This window comes from Dromaius novaehollandiae, chromosome 4 (genome assembly GCF_036370855.1).
Source record: "Dromaius novaehollandiae isolate bDroNov1 chromosome 4, bDroNov1.hap1, whole genome shotgun sequence".
NCBI classification, from domain to species: domain Eukaryota; kingdom Metazoa; phylum Chordata; class Aves; order Casuariiformes; family Dromaiidae; genus Dromaius; species Dromaius novaehollandiae.
In genome coordinates this window covers 42093734-42118917 of record NC_088101.1, presented here as the reverse complement: position 1 = coordinate 42118917, position 25184 = coordinate 42093734, and the positions used below count along the sequence as shown (strand labels likewise).

The 25184-nt window shown below is 36.8% G+C and overlaps 1 protein-coding gene across 14 annotated transcripts in view; it reads right to left on the bottom strand.

Moving 5' to 3' along the window:
• GRIA2 (glutamate ionotropic receptor AMPA type subunit 2) overlaps positions 1–25184 on the bottom strand; it is a 101924-nt gene that overhangs the window by 49789 nt on the left and 26951 nt on the right. For 13 of the 14 annotated variants that reach the window (XR_010388996.1, XR_010388994.1, XR_010388993.1 and 10 more), the window contains exons 3-6: positions 12340–12579; positions 7560–7756; positions 3521–3574; positions 1320–1481 (exon numbers count right to left, since the gene is read on the bottom strand). Coding sequence is in view for 10 of the 14 variants with exons in the window: in XM_026120209.2 (XP_025975994.1) it covers positions 1320–1481; positions 3521–3574; positions 7560–7756; positions 12340–12579 (653 nt within the window). In the remaining 4 variants the exon portion in view is untranslated. Of the gene's footprint in view, positions 1–1319; positions 1482–3520; positions 3575–7559; positions 7757–12339; positions 12580–13704; positions 13903–25184 lie in introns of all 14 variants that reach the window. The other variant, XM_026120210.2, reaches the window with a different exon arrangement.

The following is a 25184-nucleotide window of genomic DNA, read 5'->3' as shown; positions in this document are numbered from 1 at the left end:
TCATCTTACACAACAGGCATGCAATCTCCTCCATACTGTAAGTAATATCAGAGTTCACAGATCCCTCAGCACTGTGTCGCGCTGATTTACTAATCTTTCAAAAAGGAAAACTGCATCTTGGTTTCAGTTAGATTTTTTGGCTTTACTTTTCCATTTCAGTGTGATTATCTCCAAACTAAGATTCTACAACATTAGGAAAGGTAGGTAGATTTGGGTGCTCCAAAGAATCAGGAAGAAAGACACAAGAATTGTATTAATCATCCGCAGTCAAATCATCCCTTCATTTTTTCCTAAATGAGAGCTACACATGCTCTCATTACATATACATGCATGTAATGGCATGATACGGCCTCTAGCTTACTCTGGCAAACATCAGATAAGGAATTGCCATGTTCCGTCTTAAAGATTTTTAAATACAAAATTAACCGCAGAAAAATAATAGCCTTGGCTAAGTCCCCAAAATTTGGCCTCAGAAAAAAAGTAACCTACAACTTTACTTTTTAAAATTTACATTTAGGTCATTGACTTCAGAGAATTTTTGTTCCAGGAATTTACAGAATGGCTCTTCCATTCCTTGCTCAGACATCTTATCCATCTCACTATAAATCAATAGGCTTCATACTCAAATTACACCATAAAAAAAAAAAAAAGTTATGTGAACAACATTTGCCATTCATCTTTTTGTCTTAATACATTTTAGAGTTATTTAAGTATACTCATTCTTAATAATATTTCTGACTATTACTTAAAAGCAAAATTATTTAGTATTAGAATTCCATTATCCTTGTCAATGCCTTGCAAGCATTAGTTGGTCATCATAAAGGTCACATAAGGTAAGAAGATATTATTACTCCAGTTTAAATTGAGGGAAAAACGAGGTAAAGAAGTTTAAGCACTTACTCAATGCCATATCTTGTGCCACTCAAGCCTGAAAGCAGACCATGATTGTGTACCTTAGGTATACTGTTTAATCTTAAAAGTCTTTGTAGGATTTAGGCATCTGTCTCAAAAGAAAATGTCTTACCATTTCTTTGGAAGATTATGTTATACTAGACACTGCTAGATCCGTGCTCCCTGTAAGCATACGTATGACTATATGTCATAGGTTTGCCTTTAAAAGATTTCAAAATATGGAGGAAGAAAAAGCCAACAAATGTCAGTAGCGATATAATATACCATCAAGTCCTAAATAATTGCCTAACAAGCTGCCAGGCACACATGTGGCTGATTTGGTAGGGCTTTCTCTGTCTCCTGGCTTTCTCTTCCAATTCCCTCACTTCCTTTACAGCTGTCACGGTTAAAACAAACGCAAGACATACCTTAATTGTACTGGTGTGTGCACCGGGATATTCTTTTTCCTCCAGTGTTGACCAACGTTGTATAAATTTTGACACCAGAGGATCATCATAGTCAACTATCTGAAATCCTGAGACGTTAGCTCCTCCAAACTGAATTTTTGATAAATCTCCATCAGTAAATCCCTGGGCACAGAAAACAATGTCTGTTATTTCACCAGTTCTGGCAGGTCTCTAAATAGTACATACAAATAAAAAGTTACCTAGGACTTCTACTGCAGAAGTGTAAGCCAACGTTTTCCTCAAACAGGATCCAAGTCTAAATCCTGGACTGAGTCCTCAGCTCTGTGAGCCAGCAATGTCTCTTGTTGCTCACTAGACATACACCTTTAGAGATTAAGGGCTGAAAGGAACTATCCTTGCCATGCTTACTTCCCTAAACAATCCCGTTAACTTCAATGGGACTGCTTAGATGAGAAGGTAAATATTGCCATGAGTAACAGTTAAGCAAGTTTTAGCCAGGAACAGTTACAGCCTCAGTTGCTTCCTCTTTTAATCAGGAACCCTGGAGCATGTGAAAGGACTTACAATTTCCCCTCCCAAATAAAGAAATACTTGTTCTTATGAACAGTTCTCATTCCATCAATTTTGGGAGAGGTAAACATCTGGCTCTTATATCTTAGCTCTTTTTCTTCACCCTAATATTCACTATAAAATGAGAACAGGTTAGAATGAAATAGTTTATTTATCCAAGTTAAATGAGGGACAACCAATTGTGTCAATTACTGTTGACAAATAAGTATCAAATAAACTCATGACTTCAGCGGTCTGATGTTATTGAACATTTTCTCAGCCATTCCACTCAAATCAGCATCATTCTGAACCTTCGCTAAAGATCATTCCGAGGTATTTCCATATATCTACAATGGTATCTGTAACTAAGCTGAAGAGTTGCAGGTTGGTAAACCTCTATCAAGAATCATCTTCAACCATTTTTCCTCTGAAACAGGAATGCCCATCAATTCAGAAAAAGGGAAATAAGAGTTTTGCCAGACTGAGAATAGAGATTCTAACAAAGCCAATGAGCCCAGGATTGGATTTTTATGCCAAGACTGAATGATTTGGTCATATTTCTTGGATAGGTGAATTTTGATGTGGGTTTGCCTTTGTAGCTGCTGACCAGCAGAATATACATTTTCTGTTTCATGTCCTGTATTTAACTTTCCCCAAATAACCACAGTAAGGAATTTAAATGAAATCCTGACTTCAGCTTGAAATACAACCAAAATGAACACTTAGCAGGGGTAAGCAGGGGTTATGCCTTAAGTATGATAGACACACTGTTGCTGTCCTGTTTTCCCAGAGCCCTCAAAGGATCACGGAGAGCAGACTGTAAATTAGGGCACTCTGAGCCCTGCTGAAATTTTTATCAGTCAAACCCTATCACAGGCCAAAAATAGAGGAGAAAAAAATGATTTGAAGATACTTCCACCATGCAACCCTAAACTCTTTTCTGGAACAGCATAAGTGAAAATCAAGCCTGTAGAATTTGGTTTCTTATCTTTACAAAAACATTGGATTAGATTCCCTCACTGCAGTAAATAACTGTTGCTGACCTCAGTAAAATGGCTGTTCACCTCTGGATGCAAGTTCAAAACAAATGACCTTGAAAGAGTTTAGTGAGTTTCCTTAACTTTCTCACTTAGGAACACTATTAGATATACTTTCTGATTACCCATGTTCAAGAAAAGATTAATTCAAACTGACTGCCTAGCCAATCTGAGGAAGGAGGATGTGTAAAGCTGAGACTCGCTGGTCTAGCAGAATGAAGGCTGAGAACTCTAATTTGTAAGTACATCAGAGGTGACAGGGGAAAACATCAGTTACCTGAATGAACAGATTGGTCTATAAGCTGGAACTTTTTTTTTTTCTGATTTCCCTACCTATCCTGACTTTTCTAAAGTATGTAGAAAAAGGGCAGAACATCTGCTGGAGGTGCTGAGCAATCTTCACTGCCATTGACAGGAATGTCACAGGAGGCTTTTAAGCCCTGAAAAGATTCAGCCAAATAAGAACCACAATCTCAACACATGCATTCATTTAGTAAGGATAATGACATTTAGCTTTTATTTTCTAAAATGCATTTAAAACAAAATACCAGTTGGTGTGCTTCCATAAACATTAAAATGAGTAATATGGGTATTTTAAATATTAAATTTGCTTACCAGATTTGCAATGATGTAATGATAACCTTTCACATGTTTACCAATTGTGATAACCTGTAAAAAAAAGAAGAAACATCCCCTTAATTGAGAATGCTGAGCAGATATACGGACTCAGACTAAAAACTACTAAAAGCACTATTTACTCTATGCAATACTGTGTTTGTTCAATGTTTTACTTTTTATTTTACCTAATGCAACACTAACCATACTGTCTGCTTGTGCAAATTAGTCATGTTAGACTCAAGTCTGAGTCACAAGATCTGTCAACAGAGGAGCTACATGCTGATTATGATGCTGTGCATTAAAGGCAAAATCTGGACAGGAGGGAGCGTGTAAGCTGCAGTGGTAGCACCAGAAACACTGTGCCTCAGAGATTTCTGCTTAGATTCTGCTCCTTTCTAACAATCTTTGAACTAGAAAAACAGTTTAAAAGCCCACTGATACTAATGATAACTTCTATGTTATGAAAGAACTTTTTTTAAGTTCAAATTGTTGTTTATTGCACTAAGGCTTCCTTATAATCTTCCCCACAGGCAACTGCTGGTTCTTCAGTTGTCTCCACTGGCAGGCATATACCATGGTCTCTTCTCAGGAATAATCCTAATTAAAAGCTTGGCTGCATGGGGAAGTTTGCATATTGAAGCAAAACACATCTCCATAGAAAGAAGATGGGAGAAAAGAGGACTCTAGAGGTTTCTCCCATCTTTTCAACAGTGAGAACAACTTAAATCAAGCAGGAAGGATACATTTATTCCCTGATTTAACTCATGACATAACTAAAATACTCAGAATAGATATCTTGTAACTTATATCAGGCTAGTAGCTATTGAAATAAGTTCAACATATTACCTTTAATGCAGTCACAGGGATATAACTGAAGGCAGTCTTTAACACTACATATTATATCAATAGAGTTTGAGGCCAAAAGAGATCATATTGAATAAGAACTTACTCGGTTACTCTTGTTTTGAGCTTAATATATACATTATACATGAACTTAATGACTCTAAAACAGCTACTTGGTTTAGACTACTTAAAACTCATTAGTTATTAAATCATTTCGTTATGATGATCATTTCATTATGAGGTTTAAGAACTATGCTGAGATGTATTTCTCATGCAGCTGCTGCTTCCTAACAAATTTTAGTAAACTGAACAGATTAGGTATTCTACCTTAAATGCTTCTTAGTCATTAATATTTGAGAAAACAACCAGTAGCCACAAATCTCTGGATCAATAGTTACTAACTCAGCTGTCAGTGCCATTGGATATTATTTCATTAATCCAGCTTTCTAGAACATTGCCTTGCGCTACTTACCCACATGAACACCAAGGATGCTGCCAGTTAAAACCCTAAGAAGATTCAGTGGTGGTTCCAAAAGGAGCCGGAGGATGGAGGAGCTGTGGATGCAGAGGGTATTCACTGGTCTTCCTAGTTAAGACTAATGACTCAAGCAGGGATAGACAAGAAATGGCAGTACTTGCAGTTGCCTAAATGGTGTTACCAGGAATGAGATTCTGCAAAGGAAGCTAGCTGGCAAGAGATAAAATCTGATAAGAGCTGGTAAACTGAAAATATTTTAAACTTCAGCTTATTTAAATGATTGAAATCTAAAAGAGAAACTCCAACGTGCTCATAGCAGAGACAAGGCCAAGAATGATGATGCAACTTTGCAAACACATTATGTGTCTGCACAAAGATTGAAGGACTACAGAGCATAGCTGGGAGAACCTGAAGTCACCACCATGACTTAGAAAGTTACTGGGATATATTACAGCATTGCAACAAAAGGGTTGTTCAAGAATGAAAATCAAAGAAGAAAATAAAGAAGGTGCTGCTTTATACATCAAGAATACTTTAGTACTGAAGAAAAAATCTGTTCAACAGAAAGCATGTTACATGTCTCTCTGTAAAAATAAATAGAAAAAGAAATGGGACACTGATACAAAGAGCCTACTTCAGGCACCCTCACAAAGAAAAAGAAAATGGATGAGGCTTTTTTGTCAGGAATTAAAATAATTATTTAAAAAATAAATCTGGTAGCAAAGAGCAACTTGAATTATGCATTCTGCTTTTAGAAAAGAAAATCAGAAGAACACACTCAAGAGATACTCACAAGCCAAGAAATCCTTTGTTCAGAATAATGTTTCATTTCAGGAGATGGAGAAAAATTAATGGAGAAACAGCTATTTTAGATTTTTGTTTGGAATTATATTAAATGACCAGTGTGACAGATCCAGCTATCAAGAGTTCTTTGCTGACTTGGAAGTCAAAACAGCAGAAACAAAAGTTTATTCATCTGTTTTAGGAGTTGCACAGGTCTGTGGAGTAAGCTAAGAAAATTTAAGACTCAAAACAAGGTAGACACTATCAATGGGCAACGAGGGCAGCAAACATATTCTAGAGATACAGTCAAAATAGAGGAAGCCAAAGGAAATAAAAGGTCTATTACTAAACGAATAAGGATAGTAAAAATGGGGGGTAACTAAAGTTTAAATAGAGTTTCTATCTTTAAGAAGTGGTAAGAGAAGGTGAAGAAACTCGTAACAGTCAGCCAAATTTTCATATGAGAGATTATAATGAATATTATGTATTTAATTTAAAAGCATCTAGAGGATAATAAGATGATACACAGTCGATATAGACTCACCAAAATCAAAATATGCCAAAACAATTTCTTTCATTTCTCTGACATGAGTACTAGCTTAATAGATAATGAGGGAACAGTGGATATAACATATCTTGACTTTAGTAAGGCTTTTGTCCTGTATAACATCATTACAAGCTCTTAAATGAATCTCAGCAAGACTGAAACCACTGTAAGCTAAGTGAACAACTGTTTGAAAAGCCACACAGAACCAGCTGAAGATGACCTGTAAGCAGTGTTTCCTGCTCTATTCAGTACATTTATTAGTGGCATGAACAGCAGAATTCAGAGAATTTAATTTTAAAAATTGCAGATAGTAACAGAGAGAGGTGGTGAATGCTCTGGAGAACAGAATCAAATTCAAATTGATCTTGAAAATCAGAGAAATGGTTTGTGAATATGAGTTCAGAACAAAATAGAGACAAATATAAAGTACTCTATACTGCTCAGTGCCTGAGCTTCTTCCAAACCACAATCACCTTCATATTGAAGACCAAAATAACAAGCCCTTCAAAAAAGCTTCAAACCAGCACCTGACTAACATAACTCAGCTCACATATCCCTACAGATGCCGCATTGTCTCATGTGGTCAAGCTCCAGCCAGCATGGAGCTATCCTCATAACTTTCTACTGTGCTCTCTAGGCATGAGAAGAGGAAATAAAATACAGAGACAGTATGGAAAATACCCGCCTAGACAGTAGCACTGAAGAAAAGGATTTGGAGATTTTAATAGGCAACACAAGAATTTGAATCAGAACAGTTTGATGCTGTTATAAAAAAAATCATTTTGGAAAATAACTTATTATAATAAAGTTATTAAAAAGGAGGGTTGGAGAAAAGACATTTTCTTGTTCCACTTGAAGTTCAGGAGGCCTCAGCTATGGCAAACAGCATGCAAGGTTGGGTAATGCATTTTACGAAGAAGGCAAACCAAAAGGACATCTGAGGACACTTAAGACTGACAAGCAGGTTAGAAACATGGAACGTAGAAGAGGAGCTGTCAGCACAGCCTTACAATATGAAATTTTTTTTAGCCTAGCTGTAACTATTTATAATGCACTATATATAATAGTATATAAACTATATGTAAGATAATATAATATCCTGACAGGTTGTGAAATAGCCTTAACTAGGAATATTTTTTTTATAATCAGGATAGAAAATAATATGGGATGATCGAGATACAACTATCTTGCCTTTGTGCAGAGAGATGGACTATAGGATTTTTAAACTCTCTTTCTGCCCAATACATATGGGGTCCTCAATACATATCTGTCACTTCCAAATGATGCATAATGATCACAAAAGTAGGATCAAGAGAAATAAACTCGTTATGATTACTTATAGAATATAGCCAACTGCTATCACTGAAAAACTGAGAATAGCAAACCTGATCAACGATGTCATTGACTTTATCTCGCTCGCAGTCCAAAATCACTCGCCTTTCCTTTTTTACCTCTAGATCTTGGAATAGTGAACGGTAAGTTTCATCCTTTCTGTCATTGTTAATATTTCCTACATTGATAGCAGTCACTTGCCATTTCTTTTCAGCCGCAGAATCCAGCACAGCTTGCAATGTTGATAAGCCTAGTGAGTCACAGAGGAAAAAAGAAGGTGTGACTGATAAAGCTTGAGGAATAAAAAGTTTCTAGCATGTGACTTGAGATTACCTATTTAAGATTTCACCATGACTTGTTTGATCTATCACACATTGTTAGGACTCTCCAGAAATGAAGATGTATGTGGGCCCAATCCTGTTCTCATTGCATGAAACTGCTATTTAAACCTCTGCAAGGAATCTGGACAGAGCCTTATTAGGACTATCTTTTGGTTTTGCTTCAGCTTTCTTCAGAAGGGGATGTTATAAGCTTCATTAACCCATTGCTGGAATACTATACACTGGAAAGAGGTCTTTTAGGAGGGGAAAAAAAGAAAAAAAATCCAATTACAGCCACAGGATCAGCTGTTTCTTACTAAATGCTACCAAACTGCTTCTGTTCCCAGTGCTTGAACAGTAACGTATTTAAACCTTGATCCTGATCCCACTGAGATCTCTGGCAAAATTCCCATTTTCTGCAGTGCTGCTAACTGAGCTATTATTTCTTTTGCCTACAATCATATCCCTGATTATGAAAGAAGATGTGCTGAAATATGTTCTTCCATATAGATAAGTAGGCTGAATGCTAACGCCTACAAGTCATCTATAGAAGTTTGCTTTCATTTTACCCTTTTGGCATATTCCTGCCAGGAAGCTGTAATGTCTGCACAGCTGCAACTGCCTACAATACATTGTAAAATCAGTGAAGATTTTACTTGACTGGTTTTCCCTTTTAAGGATTAAATAACAGACTACAGAAACATGAAAATTACTTCTGGAAACGAATTCCTGCCATACAACAAATACCATTTTAACAATTTCCAGCATTACAGGAGTGAGACTCATTATGTTTAAATTCCTTCCAGAGAATTCTAGAGAGAGCAGTTTTGAAGACAGCAGGTAATATTATAAAAAATATTAGATCATTTCTCACAAGCCAATTGATATTTTTGCATAGCTCATCTCCCTTGAAACCACAGAACAAAAGAAGTCATTTCTCTGAATCAGATTTCTGATCTGGTATGAACAGGAAGCTTCATGTATTGCTCTCATGAGAAATAACAGTGATTATACCTATAAACGTAGGAAGAAAACACTAAGAATTTATTTGGCTCATAATTTGTAAATGCCCCATTAAATTAAGATTGGTCAGTGTTTAGCAATTCAGCTTTATCAGTGAAAATGGTAATGACATATAATGATATACAAGATTGGTCACCAGCAAAGGCAGAAAATGGCAGGTTTCCAGAAGCATAAATTCAATGATTATCTCAAACAGTTGTGGATTTCCACATCGCTTATAAAAAGGAATGATAGGAAATTTTATATTTCATGAAATGCGTATTTACTTTAAAACACTAGATAACTATAGTCCAAGGGCAGATATAAACTATTTATAACATGTTAAAGATAGATGGGAAGGATTCCTGTATATATGAATGCGTATGTTTGCACCAGGCTAGTCTGGTGGCTTAGTCTGATATGGGCTGTGTTTTGAAATCTCTTTTTCATTTACATAAGCTAAATGTTACAGTCTTTCATTATACATTAATGTTTGCTTTGCTTCATTTGGATATTCTGCAATGAAATATCAGCTTTCCTACTAGTAGTTCAATACTCGGGACCCTAGAAAAAATCCAATATATTTTGCAGTACATACTATTGCCTCTTCAGTTTGCATTTTGTTCTTTTGTTTAACAATGCTGCTTCTTCCCCCTTCAAAAAAAAAATTTAAAAACCCAAAAAACTAAAATGGATCAGAGCAAAATATTAAACATAAATCTGAATCATTGCTCCAGGTCTCATGTAGTAGATTTCAGGTCCTCCCGTTTGTCTTTATATATTTCCTATGAGCCTAATGGAATCTCAATTAAGACGCGAGTTAATAGAGGCTATTAATGTTAATACTATCCATTGCAAAGGCTTTCTATATTTTTCCTCTCTAATCTCCCAGTTTTCCTGGGGAGTCCCTTTTTTGGAGTGCCCTCTACGGAGATGTCAAACGGCTGCCTGGATCTCTCATTTTATTGGTGGGAGATTTGTCATCCTCATACAACTGAATTTATTCTGACAGCATCACAGTGGAAAAGACTGAAAAAAGCATCCACAGCAATACCTCTGTGCATTTGCAATTATTGGGGCAGTGGTAAAGGTAGCTGGACTCTCCAGTGGAGAAAACTCTAGCAACTCCAATTGCTTTTTTAGAGCAGAATACTTCTGCTTGGGAGTTTCATGTGCCTGAATCACTTGTGGTTATGACCAGACAAACTGTTAATTCAGCGAGCTTTGAAAAGCAGGACTGAATAGAGGCAAGTGAATTAGCAATTCTGTTGCAGACAGAATCCTCCAACAGTGTCATTACTTTTTTCCAAAACTCACTGTTTAGTACTGGCAACACACAGAAGACAAGAAGGGTAAAGGAGGTTAATTCATGTTATATGAGAGCAACTGCCATATTAAGCCAGTAATAGCTTGGATACGCATATACTGAATGGCCTGACTTCTTATAGACAGGAATGAGATATGAAATTGCCCTACACTCCACCCAGTCAGCCCAAACCATAGAGGAACCTTAAAACTAGCAAGAAATGATTCTTTTGGAGTAAGTCATGAAACTGTAATTCCTATTAGCTTTCTCAGCTTCCATGAAGAGTAAGTCTCTCTTTTTCCTCACTCCTGAAAAAGCAAGCTTTTTAAATTATATGACATTCCTTAAAGATATGTTACTGTCACTACACAAACACTTATGCAAAAATGTTTAGAGGAACTGTGGACCCTGTGTATTCAGGGTCCGATGTCCTCAGTGTGGCTGACCATACGCTGCTTGACATTGCTGGTTAACCTTGTGCAGTCAGTGGGAGCACTGAGCAGCAAAGATTTACTCAGCGTAATGGTAAGAGTTTCATGCCTTGGAGCTTGTTATCACTGGGGTGCCTTGCCACAATAAAAACAAAACAAACAAGAAAAAAAGGCATAACCAAAGGGCACCCATCAATAACAATTTCATGACGCTACTCCTGGCCAGATTCAGTCAGTGCAGTTCATGGGAATAGCTAAGGTTTTTTTCTGTATTTCCTAAATATAAATCCTGTGCAGCTCACATAGCGCAGTTCACACTGCTAGCTGATCGATGGGATATTGGCTAAGCAACTAGTTTCACATCTGTCCTTCCTAAAAAGGCAGGCAATGTTTCTGATTCTAATGTGAATTTGAAAAAGATCTGGCAGAGAACTGAGCTTAGGGTTCATCGTTCCACATGACATCAGAGCTACTGTTGGAGGTTGCATGCCAGCATTAGTTTTTCTAACTTTAGGGTATAGACTATTGATGGAGAACTGCTTTGCAGAGGTGCCTTCAGTTTTTGAACAGCATAATGTATTCAATTCAACAAAATATGATGCGATAATATAAAATTAACCTTCCTTTAAATCTAGTGGTATCTCACCATTTAATGTGCATTTTGTATTCAACTCTGACCAATGAACATGTGGATGAGCCACAAAAAAGTCTTTTTAAAGGAAACAGGAGAAGGTGAAAATAGATAAAAGTTAGCTAACAACTAATAGGTGAGGAGAACCTGAAAGCGGAATGAAAGTTATGGAATTCCAATAAGAGCAGTCAAAATAAAACACTGCTTCTTTCCAGAAAACTATTTTAAATACCACAATTTGCAAGTGATTTTTTCCCAGTTTACAAATTGTTACATTATTATTACCATAGCCATAGGTACAGGACTTGTGAAGGCTGTACCCTGGAGTGAGTAGCTTACAGATGGCACATTTTGGTTTATTAACAAAAATCCAAGCTCAACAGCGGGAAGGGTAGATAGGGGAACTTGAGTATCTATCAAAGGCTGCCTCCAAAGGAGCAGGGACTGCATCCAAGATTCTTGTTTGCTTGGTCCCCAACTATGGATTTTGCATTTCTGTGAAGTGAATCTGTGCACCAGTAGACGACCCTTGAAGTTCCTTAACTCTCCCGAAATATAATTGGAACTCTGAGCAGGTGGTATCTGTAGGCTTCCGATAATTGGGCAATTAGTTTAAGAACCCAAAATCTGTAACAAAGAATTCAGGCACTCACTCGTAGAGGTGAAAAAAAAAAACTAGCTGTTTGATAAAAAGAATAGGCTTACTGATGTTTGTGTGTGATCCCGCAATTTTAAATCGTTAGTATGCAAGTCTAAAGCTCAGTGTGGTTGATAAGCAACATGTTACATTAAAAAAAAAGGAAGAGAAAAACTGCTAAGACAAGTTCTTTTTCTCCTTGGATAATTCTTTTTAAAAACAGACTTTTTATGGGAACTGTTTTCCAAAATGTGAGCAATTTTTCATCATTACTTTTCAGCACATGCCTGTAATTCTAGCAATATATACTCCAGTAATTTCACTCTCATTCAAACAATTTTATATCCTTTCCTAAAAAACCATTTCTAAATTTTTAAGTTTATGCTTCTGTAGGTAAGTATTCCTCTCTTTGCTCATACCGATTTGTATCTTTGTTAATACTGATTCAGCATTTCAGTGAGATACACATAGCAAACAGCATACAGATAAAAAATACCATATCTCACCTCTGTCACTGTCATACAAATATGCAAACTTGGTCCACTGATAGTATTCAATCAGGCTAAGAAGAGCTCCCTTGAGGTCAGGTCTCATCTGAATGACAAATGGATGTGTTCCATCTGTTGGGAAGCTGGGAGTTATGAAGGAGACATGAAGAGTCCCACAGAACGATGTTATGGTATTTACAGACTTCTTGTCATAGAATCCAAAAATCGCAAAGACTCCTCTCGAAAACTGGGAGCAGACTAGGAGGGAGAAAGAAAAACAGTTAGGGAGAATTTTTTCCAAGGGTCTATTGAAAATCTATCATGTATGTATTTTTGAGAAATAATTAAATTGTCTAATCACATACCTAACAGAAGAAAAAAGTAATGATAAAGATTATTGTATATTATTACTAATAAAAAAATTCAGAGATGTGATTTATATTCATAGACAATTCATTGAAAATAAAACTCACCAAATTATTCTTAAATTCAATTTATACTTTAAAGGATAGTGGTATAGACATCAGACAGATGCAATTTATAAAATGAGTCATTATGACCACACATAATACTATTTTGTAAACTGATAACTTTTTGTCATGTGAAAAACAATTTGGGTCTGAGGACAAGACTCGTTGAGCTCTTTGCAAAATACCTTAAGCAAATAATTTGCCATTTGAGGAAATAAAAAAATCAAAACTAGCAGCAAATCTACCAACAAAAAAAAAGCAAGTTGATTCACTTAAAATCTTTGAGTTCTGAGGCATTATTTTAATACCTGCTTTGTAGGACTCAGCAAAAGCTGGTCCTTCTGGATGACATTTGCGGTCATGCAGCTGAAAGAATAACCTCATGGGGTAAACTCACATGTAAATAACATGCTGACTCTTCATTTTTTCCCCTCACTGGAGACAATTCAAGCCAACTGATCAACACTGCTGATCACTGCAGCCTCTATGAAACAGCAGGTTTTTCTGGGTTATTTTGTTCGTTGATGCTGCAGGTTATACATATGTCTAACTTCTAAACCAATGGTGGAGTAAGGAAACATTCACCTCATCTCTGATTAATTCCCATTTATCTCCTACGCGTTCTTCGGTTTGTACACAGTCACCTTGAACAACAGACAGGTCCTTCTAGAGAAAACACCTACTCGGCTTGATTACAGTCCCTGCTACACCTGACCCGCTTACATACAACTCAGAATATAACTGAGGATAATTTTGCCTTGCTATTTAGTGCACTAATCTCTGAGTATATTTTAGATATAAGGGCAGAAACAAGTTGACTTATTGAAATTACTCAGATTTGGATTATTACTAAAACAATATTTGCTCTAAATTTACCTCATCTTTAATTTTAAAAAATGACATCTCTTTATACCTGTTATTATTTGTTGTCATCCTCTTTTCATGGCTTTGCCAGTCTATCTTTGCTACCTCAGTCGTCTCTCAGACCCTAATTATTTCTACATTTGAATTAAAAGCATCTAAACAGTATAGGCAAAATCCTGAATCCTCCCACTTCAACAGTTATCTCCTCTTAACTTTAATTAGGTCAGAATTTCACCTCTGGTAAACACTGAAAAAGAAGAGAGAATACAAATGATTAAAGAAAAATTGATGAATAAAATCCATCTACAAAGTAATGCTGCAGGTTTCTCAGGGCTAGAATTTAAGATAGTCAGACCTCCTCTGTTCCAAAGGTACTTCATTACATAAACTTCCAGCATTTATCACCAGGGTATTAAGGGTATAATACTGCTCCTGTTGAGGAAAGGTTTCTTAAAAAGGCTGTGAATTCGCTGAACAGGTTCTCCGCTTCAAGATCCTGAAACTCCTCGTTCTATCCCAAACCACTGTGCTCCTGCAGAGACAAAACCATCTCGCTGCCTCCCCACACACTCACGAACAACTGTTTCTGTTAATTTCTGTTAGTTGTTTCTGCAGCAACAGCTAAATACTTTCTGAACTTATTGCAATAAAGGCATTAATCTCTGGTAATCCACCTTCAAAAAGGCACATTAAAAATTAAGTACCAATTTGAATTTGGATCCCCGGGCAAGAATTTCACAGAAGACTTTGCTACTGGCATGTAATTGTGATCTTCTATATTAAACCATTTTAATGCTACATGTAAGTAAGTGACAGAAACAATGTCACTGTCATCTCATTGAAAAATAAAAAGTGTTATGCCAGTATTGCTGACTCCTAGGATGCCATCACATATCTCTTGTCACAGATACTGCTTTTCTTCAAGCGCTAGCCAGTGGTTTTAGGCACAGATGAAATAAGCAGCTGCCTACAACAGCTAACAACCAAGGCCAGCTGTCCAGGCCAGAAACTTTGAAAACCACCTCTTCCATCTCTGTTGCAGCTGAGGAAGAACTCAAGGTATATTGGTGGTGCCTTTTCAGAAGCACCAGCGGCACCCCTCACAGTAACAAGTCCAGCTCTTTGGAGCTCTGTCCCAGTTCCACTGCCTCCATCCTTCCTACCAAGGAGCCATCCGGCCCTGACGGGCCTCAGCCGTACATTCTTGCCGTAACGAGGCTCCATTTGGCCAAAGTTCTTGGGAAGTTTTAGCCTCTGTCCTAGCTCCTGAGGTTATGTAGTTAGATAGACCTCAAATTCCATTAAAAAAAAACCCAAAAAACCCAAAAACCAAAAACCCAAAAACCAAAAACCCAAAAACCAAAAACACACACACACAGAAAGCCCACCACATTTGAAAAAAAATTTAAACCATCACAAAAAAGATGAGCCCAAAAGAGGCCTTTGGTCTTGGGAGCAGGAGGGAAGGGAAGGGAAGGGAAGGTATTCCCAAATATATAACAATGAACCAAGGATACTGCAGAGAGTGTAATTCTTTTTGGCAGGATTCCCACCGTAGACCAAGTCTACAGCGATGCTGTTATTGCTGGAAGACATTAGTTTTATAATGGTGAATCACAAGCTGTTCACAGTTATTAGGTTAAAAGAATCATGACGATTAGGACTCGTAAGCCATTGAAACATGAAAGATGCATTTTTTTTTAAGACATTAGAAGCAACTGCCAGGATTCATTTCTTTCAAGCTCTTCTATATGAAGTGTTTTTCTTTGGGTTTATGTTGTCCTTCTTCCTAGGAATTGCCAATGACCTACTTAGCAACAAGATGGCAAGAATAAAATAAGCTCGTTTTGTGATCCCTTTTCTAGAGAGCTTCGTCCAGAGCAGCAAATAACTGTATTCCAAGACACAGCAAAAATAACTAATGGTACCTGAGAAATAATAAATCCCAGAAGATTTTGTTACACTTAGGAACTACATATTTTATATTTGAATTCTCCCTGTTCTTCTTTTAATGTAGCTAGGCAAAAACCTATTTTGCCCCTTTTTTTTTTGCAAAACACTGAAAATGTGTCCTATTATTTTCTTCCAAAGACTAAGTTCCTGATTTGTTCAACAAAAAACTTAAGCATATGCCTGCAATGAAAAATTAATGCTTTGTTGAAGGAGGACCAAAATGATTTCCTCAGCTATTAACTCTTGCCTTGATAACTACAACTCCTTCTTAGGCCTTTTTTTTTTTTTTTAACCACAGTGTACTCAAATTTTTATCTCTATCACACTTTTCCACTTCACTATTCTATTTTGTTTATAAACTCTATAGGCAGAATAGCTTGACATTTAACCCTATGGCGACTACCGGTTCTCCAGAAACAAGAAATACAGCTACATTCTTGGCCTCCCATCATTAATGAGCATAATACTATCCCATACCTAGCATCTAAGACTCAAAAAAGTGTCAATTTTAAAGAGTACATATGAAAATTCCTAACATGAAAACATTATAAATATGATCAGTTTTACATTATAAAGTGGTCTCAGTTTAGGAATGATAGAAGTTCATTTCATAATGACTGAAGAAATGAAACTATGAGGCATAAAATGACTTAGAAATAGTTGCATTTAGTTGTATGTTTACATGCAACATTATATTATACATGCAATATTATATGCAATAGTTGTATGTTTAAAACCTATTCTGATCAAGTCTTTCTGAGCAAAGATTTTTTCCTAATGGATGAATAATAACCCTAATCACTGTTTACATTACATGAAATTAGAAGAAGAAAATTAGCAAAACGCTCAGTTAAATTATTAAAACAGATATCCAACAGTACCTGTATATAGCTAAGATTCCAAATTTTTTTTATTATGACTCTTTTGACATTCTTCTAACTTTTCCAATTATTATTTTTTATATGAAAGTTTTCATGCTTGGTCTCTGTGCAAAGGTGAAAATTTTGAATGATGGGGAAAGTATCTGTCTTTCAGTGCTTGGATTTTGAGTGCTGTCAACATTAATGCAGCGTTACCTGTCATTTTATTATGCTAACTCATTTTACTATAGAGCTAATGAAACTATTCCAATATTAACATAGGGAAATAAATCTTCACTACATATTATTTAATCATGCCCAATAGAATAATTATTCTCTTACTTCTAAAGAAAAGAAAATATCACACAAGTGTAAAGAAACAGTCAAGCAGAGCCTCTGCAAAAGATGAACAAAACACAAAGGAAATGCCTGTTGGTCTGAAAAGCTGATAGATGAGTGGGAAGCAGCCAGGAACAAGACAGAGAAACCGAATACCCAGTTATTAATTTCAACAGTCTTCAGCTTCTGAAAGGCAACATTAAGAACAAGCGGATGGTAGAAAAGAATCACAAACAACAATAGACTGAACAAAAGTAGCAAAAAATAAGCAAGAACTACAGCTGCCAAAAGAATTCACATGTGATTGAAGCTCCATCAGAAAACCATTATAAAAAAATATATATATATATGGATTACTTCCAAAGCTATCAAGAAAACTGCAGCATAGCAGAAAGCATGTTGTATACTCTTTTTACAGACCAAAGAAAGCTTTAGTAATAATCTTATATATAATCCGCACGATCTGTTTTACTCTTTGAGATTATATTATTACCTTCTGGATGTGAGGGGTAAATTTCTCTTCAAGAAGAGTGAATACAGCATAGGAAATCACATAAGTCCACTGAAAGTGTTATTTGGAACCATGAAAGAGTACGTATTTAAACATCATAACTTGTGATGCAGATGTTCCTTCTAGGGGTATGACGGACTTACTGAAATCAGGAGTACACAGTTTGCCAAGACTCAAAGAAGAACATAATAACCAACAGATAAAACAATAAACCAAAGCTCGATGCTAGGATTCAGTAAAATACATAAATCAAATAAAGGCTGGCATTTTAAAATGCCAAAATAGCCTTTAACAAAGCTGAGAGGCAAATCAATACCAATCAGAACATCAATGGCAATCAGAAGTGAAAATACGCTGTATTTCCAGTTAGGAAAACATGGAATCACATAGAGAAAACCTTCCTTTATGCCTTTATGTCTGTTTTTTTTTAATTTCAAATTTTCATGCCTGGAATTATAGCCATTCAATATTGATCAAAAATCTGTATTTTCGTATTTGCAGTGTGTGCATATATTTTCCTAGTATTAAAAAAAAAAAAAGGAAAAAGAAGGGGAGAGAGAGAAAAGGAGAAAGCGGGGGGGGGGGGGGGGGGAGAGTGAACAAACCTCCCAGAGACAGATGGATATCAAATACTGAGATCACACACAGAAATAAAGAATGAACTGAACCCCATAAATACTTCAAAGATGATTTCCTCTCCTGTACATTCAGTGTAACACCACAGAACACAACTGAGAGCAACAGCTACGCAGTTAATAAACAAACCATAGTGGAAAGGAGATCTCAGCTTTGCACAGAGACGAGGGAAAGTCTCACAGCCTTATAGAAGGAAGAAAATCAAATTTAGATCCTGAGGCTGAACGTCAGCAGAGGATAACTATGGTGGAGCAGGTACAAAGGATGTTTCTCCACCCTCTCTGGCACAAATGTAGTCTGCAGTTATTGTTGTGACCCCGACTGTTTCTTCAGAGATTATGTGACCCACTGGGTCTTTCCACACCCCGTCATTAGCAAAAAGGGCTTTGATCACTGCGCAGAATTAGAGTCAAAGCCTGGGTTGCTGCAGTGCAAAACCAGACCACAGACCAGAAGAAAGACCTATTAATTTTTTTCAACCAGTCAATCACACTTCATACTGAGGAAAGAAACGTTGTGCCAATATGGGATATTTTAGGCAAGTACAAGAAAACCTCCAAGAAGTTAGTGGCCATCTGTTAGGAAAGTACATGATGATATGGCACAGCTTCTCTATATGCTAATGCTGCAATAATGAAGGTGGTAAATAAACATCACATTCAGATTGAAACAACAGGTCAGAAATACAGTCTGTTTCAATGACAGTTGCATTAAATTACATATTGCTTGGCTGTGTACTGTAAGCACTTTAAAATCTTTTTCATTGTTAGGTCAACTACCCTGGTGCAAAAGAAATCACTGAGAACACTGCTGAAAGAACCATGCTAAAACAACAAAAGAGTAAAGTAAGATTCCTGTGATAAAAATAAAATGCAAATCTTGCCATAGTCTATACAATTCATACACAGCTCTGCCCAGAACTGTCAGGATGCTAGTGTACCTGGCTCCATCTCCATCACTACCAGCTAAAGGAGATGCAATGCTTCCCAAGCCCTGGATCTGATGACCTGGCAACTCTGCTGAATAACAGAAGTATAATTGCATCTGTTCATCAAAAACTACCTGCAGCCACAGTCAATTCCTTGAGTCCAGTTCTCCCCTACACCTGAAGCCATATCTGTGGGCACTGACGAGATATCCTTCAGGAAGTTTCTCTGCTCTGCCTCCCTTCATTCTCACTACACGCACGCACACACCCCCTCAATAACAAACGTGCTATTTACACTTAATTATATTTAATTTAACTTTCATGTATTTGTTTCCTTCAGAACTAAAAATGCACCTCACGAACTGTCTGACTCTCTGGCTTTTTTCACTTTGTTGGTATCTTTGCCAACAATTGCAATCTTGCAGTAACACAACATCTTTCATCTGAAGTGTCTGATAAAATGTTACCTTCTAGATACGGAGGCAGGTAACTGAATCTGAGATGACTGGATGCTGAGAGACACACTGAAGTCATGCAGAAATCTGCTGTTTCTGAGCCAGGTTCTCAGTTTGTGTAATGAGCATTTTAATGGAGCCAGTACAATCTACCACAACTGAAAAATGTGGTTCTCCATTTTTTGCATAACCATTTTCACAAACTTGTCAGACCAGAAACACATTATATACAACAGAAAGCTTATCATCTTCTCTTCCCCTGAGCCAGCATTGTTGGAAGCAGCCTTTTTCTACATTTCATTAAAACAAACATCTTCAAGGTCCCAAGAAATAGTCATTATGTAAAACTGGATATTTGAAAACTTGTAAAAGGATCCGGGATGGGATAAAATTAACTTGGTAGGTACAACCACTTTTTGTTAAAATACTTGTAGAGTAGGGTTCAAATTATGAAAATCCTTTTTCCTTTCTTGAGCTAGAAGGATCAAAAATCACTGCCAAATCAGTTGTTCAACATTGCCTGACAACACTTCATACCTTCTAAAAGTAAACACTGGTTGGTTCAGCCCTAAGTTTCTCTCTTACAAGGATGGGGATAGCTATGGGAAAAGACTCTGAGGCTAACTTGTAAAATTAAGAAAAAAATGGAATCAGTATTAAGCAAACTGTTACAAGGAACGTAGAGGATTTCCAGAAGCAGGGAAGGTATAGCACAAAATACGTAAATGATGTTACTCTCAGAAGACTTTTCACTGTATTTCTAAAGGGACAAATGTTATTTACCAGTTGGTCATTTGTGACCTGCAACACACATTATTCTGAGAAAAAGTCAGAAGCTTAGTCCTAGACATTTACCGCTTACATACCTCTCTCTGACATGATGCAACTGGGAGTCTACTGCACTCACATAACACAACCCAGTCTACGTCCTGTCACTTCAGCACCACGACCACAGCGGCATGCAGCTTTACTGTCACTACGGGTGTATCTATCCTAAAGTCTTGGTCCCTCCAGGTGGCCGAACCTGATTTTAAAGCAAAGTCTCTAACGAAGAGTTTTGGCAGAAAGATACCTTTTCAGAGGAGTATCTTACAGAAACCAATGGTTAATGTAATAATAAACAAGACACCTGAGGCCTTGATTCCCCACCCTCAGCTCCAAAAGCTTTTACCATCTCACAGCAAACACAGTGTGCCTCCTCCACCTGGAAGAACTGTGCTGTTTCAACCTAACCACTGACTCACGGTGAAGGGTACATTATACTTGCCTGTGATTTTTTCATCGCTCTTTAGGCTGTAGTTCCAGACATAAAATCTAATTTTCTGTAATGTCTTATGGATTTATGACATTTACTAGGATAATTAGCCGTTAAACTAATTGCCAGGCTTCATTTGCATTTACAGATGGTATAATACATCATACACCTTCCTATCTGCATGTCCTATTTTTTCCATTTACTGTAGGAATAACACTATTTATTTGTGAAGTACTCAGATACCATTCAATAAACTTTATTAGCAATACAAATCAGAAATACAGTAAAATCCTCTTAATTAGGTCACCCTAGCAAACAGCTTATTGTCCTGATTATATGACTGTTTTAATTAAGACAAGAGGTTATTCAAAAATAAAACAGCATGGAAAGCTTTAAAACGACAAAGTAAAATAAGCATTCATAAGCAAATATAGGAAGAGAATTGATATTCCTTGCACCTCCTTTAGTCTTTAACAACTAGATGAATTTCAAAATGCATTAAGTTTCTAACTTCTTAGTTCTGATTTAGGAAGTTTCAATTTAGCACTGGTGGAATAATTCCTTGTTCACCAAAACTTACAAAGATGTCATAGAGCATATCATTGCCAGTTACTTTAATAAAGCAATGACTTCTGCTTTCAAAGTAGAAAATATTACAATACATTCTCTACTGTGACCGAAATTATAGTTTCAGACTTTCTCCTCCTGTGTTCAGCTCTCACAGGAGCAGGGCTAACTAGCTCAGATGAAGTTTGGCACTGTTTAGCCTCTATGTTTTGCCTCTATTACCTGAGCTAATTTGAGTACCTATATTGTACTGCATGCTATGTATAGACATGCATATATACTACACCTTAAACTAAAATTAAGACCATGTATCGAGGAAGCCCATGCCATGTCCGATACACTTAGTGAAAACGTCTTCCCGTTTAACACTGTGATAGCAGCTGAGGGTCTCAACCTCTGTGACTTTAAATTGTCTGTCAGATGCCATGTAAATGTCAAAAGTCTCAGGTTTTTGCAGTCAACTTCAGTCTCTCGTTTTCCATTACAAGTAAACCATCAATGGCAACAGGCAAGAGGTTTCATTTTGAAAGCTGCCTGGAAAACCGCCTTCAAGCTTCTCTTAGCCACAAGAATCCTGGTGACTCACAGTTGCTATACTTAAAACACTAAAAAAAAAAAAAAAAAAAAAAAAAAAAACACTCCTTTAAAGTAAAGAACAAATCAGTAAGACATAGTAATTATAGCTATCATTCTACCGGACGTGCAGTAACAAGGAGGTCATGGCTGACTTGACCCTACAAATTGCCAATCTAAATAAATCAATAGGAATCACATGAAAAGAAAAATGGGCTACAGATTTTTTTTTTAAATGCACAGGCAGAAACCTCATATAAATACCTATGTTGAATCCTGCACACCTCCAAATTATACCAATCCAACAGCAAACTCTTGTTATATTATGCAAGCTCCCTCTGAGGTATGCAGATTTTGCATATAACATGTTTCCCACTGTCTAAATGTTTTGAAGAGGCTTTCAAGATTTTTTAACAGGACTTCAGAAAAAGATTCGTCCTCCCACCCACCCCAACTGCTAGTTTCTATGATGGGTCTAAAAACTCAGAGAAAAACAGAAATGTATTGTTGTATGACCAGACAGTCTCAAACTATAACCTACTTAGCTGAATAAAGTGGATCTGAATGTCATGAAACTGTCAACTGTGTATACAAGGTAAGTAACTCATTTTTGGAAAATGAGCTTTTTCACCAGAAGCATTTGTTTTCATGCTTTAAAAATTTATCATAATTTAACTGAGATAAACGATCATTAAAATATTTACCAACGGTATTCAGTAAATACCATAATATTTAGAAACTACAAATATAGCTTTGCAATCTCCCTGGCAAATATGCTATGTAGGAACTGATGCTGTTTATTCCACTTTTCTAGGCACAGACTGAGGCAAACCCACAGTCTTGCACAGGCACATTTATATCTGAGATGAAAATCCATTTCACCTTTATATCAAATATCAGCATAAAGTATTTAGTACAGAATATCCTGCTTCCCAAAAACTGTTCATGGAGATGACTTAGAGTGCCCCAGGCACTCTGAAATTTATTCATGGCACATACTGTGCCGTGGTAACTCGTACTGGGCCTTTAGCTGTGCGTACGTTAGCAAGCGATGCACTGCCCTAGGAGCAGTGCTTTCAGAGTGAAAAGTTGGTAGGGAAGATCCAACATACATGTTTCAGGGGTTTTACTTTGGACTAGCTTTAGATCGGTCCTGTGGACTGAAGGCCCACTAACAGTTCGAATGCACTGGCGGAACTCCAGAAACGCATCTAATGAATTCATTTCTTGTGCTCCAAAACCCACTCCATAATAAGAACCAAACAACAATAGAGTGGGCAATGATCAGGAAATTTGTTTCAAAAAAGCATTCCTGATCCAAACAGAAGCACTATGGTGGAAGTACCCCATGCATTCACAGCAGGTATGAAAAAACGTATTTCCGCTTGGCCAAAAGTGGAATTTGATATGGCAGCATATCATTAGACCTGATAATGTTCGACTGCATTAGTTTCATGGTGATTTAACCCCTCAGGTTTTTCACTGATAACACTCTAAAATGGAATTCACTCCAAGAATAAAAGTATCAAGCTTCAAAACTTCTTTAACTCCCCATTCTTAACAGGTATTTGATTCTTCACACTGATTTATGAACAGGTTACATCAGTTCCCACAGAAAAAGACGTTCTGTTTAGCCATGCTGACATCTTTCACAGTCCTTCCATTAGTGCTACAGTATTTTGTGTTTTCTGTTAAGTCCTCATTGATTGAAATAATCCTAAATGTTTCAGTCCGCAAAGAAACAACTACCTCCCTTCGCTGTTGTTATTTTTAAAATCTCAAGACTTTTAAACATGTGTCATGATTTGGGGGCCTGCTTAATGAACTGGAACACCAGGACCGGGCAAAACACAGTCAATCATGTTGTGGACCTCACAGACTAATTTGTTATACTTACAAGAGAGGCCATTTAAAATTTCTAGCACAAGCCAGCTGGAGTGGTTGCAGTGTGGTGCAGACAGTGGCCCACTGTTGAATCATTAGACTTCAGAGCTACAAAACAGGACTGAGCCACCACGATTTAAAAAATTACTGTGCCTCAGCTGTACTAACACGCTGTGCTACTTTTGGCAAATCATGTAGGCTTTCTGTGTCTCAAACTGTTTTTATCTGTAAACTGGAAATACGTCTTCCCTTCCTCACAGAAATATCAGAATGATAAATTCTTGAATGACACACACAGGCATTACTGTTTCATTGATGAAGACCACATAAATTACATAGCCAGGAAACAATAGCTTGACCAGCTGCTGAAGTTGAAGCTAAACAGCTGAATTTTTTGTTCTCTCTAACTAATATTGAATGAAATAATATGCTTACTAGTATTTCCTCGACTTGAAATGAATTCAGTAGCTATTTCAAATGCTGGATAATCTGATCAGGTTTTTTTGTGTTTACTTGTTTTGGTTTTTTCATACTTAGATCAGGATATGACATTTAGATTATTCTAAATGAAGCTTATTAAAAATATTATTTAACTATATAAGCCAAACTTACCATATTTAATGCAAATGCCACCTATAATATGATAATTTTGTTCAGGGGAATCTAGTATCTCATTCTGTTTACCCACACTTACAAGGTTTTGCACGTACAGCACCAGGCTTTTAAAATCGCTTCTATAAATACACCTGATCAGCATGTAATGCAACAAAATGCAGCATTTTGTAGCATATGGCATGCAAAGCTGTGAAGCGAAGGGCATACCTAGATCTCAGCTGTGGCACACCACCTAGTTTGTTCTGTAACACTCATTTAACCATATGGCTCATCGTAGGTGGCAAGCCACCACTAAAGCACAGGTGTGTAGTATTTCACCTAAATTTATGACCCATGCAACAGAAAGCTGCAATCATCTCTTCTAGTTGCATTTTCAATGTCAATTCTGTTGTATAAATTTACTTAGCGTTTACTACAAGAAACAAGTATAAATTCTGCATTATACCTGTGTGTGACAAAATGCTTAATTACATTAAGTACTATTTAAACACAATATTTGGAGAACAAGGCCTGATCTATAGTCCACTGATAGTGATATAAAGCATGGAACAAGAATGGCTCATTTTAAAAGCACAGGTTTACAGTGTCTGACCAATAGCAAATGTATTTCCCAACTTCCTCCGAAACAAACTCGTAGGTATGGAAGGAAAATCTCACCCATTCTGACTTACTTCTTAGTGAAGTAAACGGATATGTTTTCCCCAGACTTGGCTCTCCACAGTTGCTATTTCAGAACTGCTCTGCCCATGAATTAGATCCTCTCCATTAACAGTCTCTCTCACTTGCTTTCCACCTGGCTAGTGTAATGAGCTATCTGTTTCAAAAAGCCCTCAGGGCTTACTAGACTCTTTCCTCTAAAGGACCAGAAATCTACAGAAAGGCTTCTGTATTTCAGACGAAAACTGCCACTTTGTTACAGTATCACAAATACCCTCTAATTCTTCATAACTCAA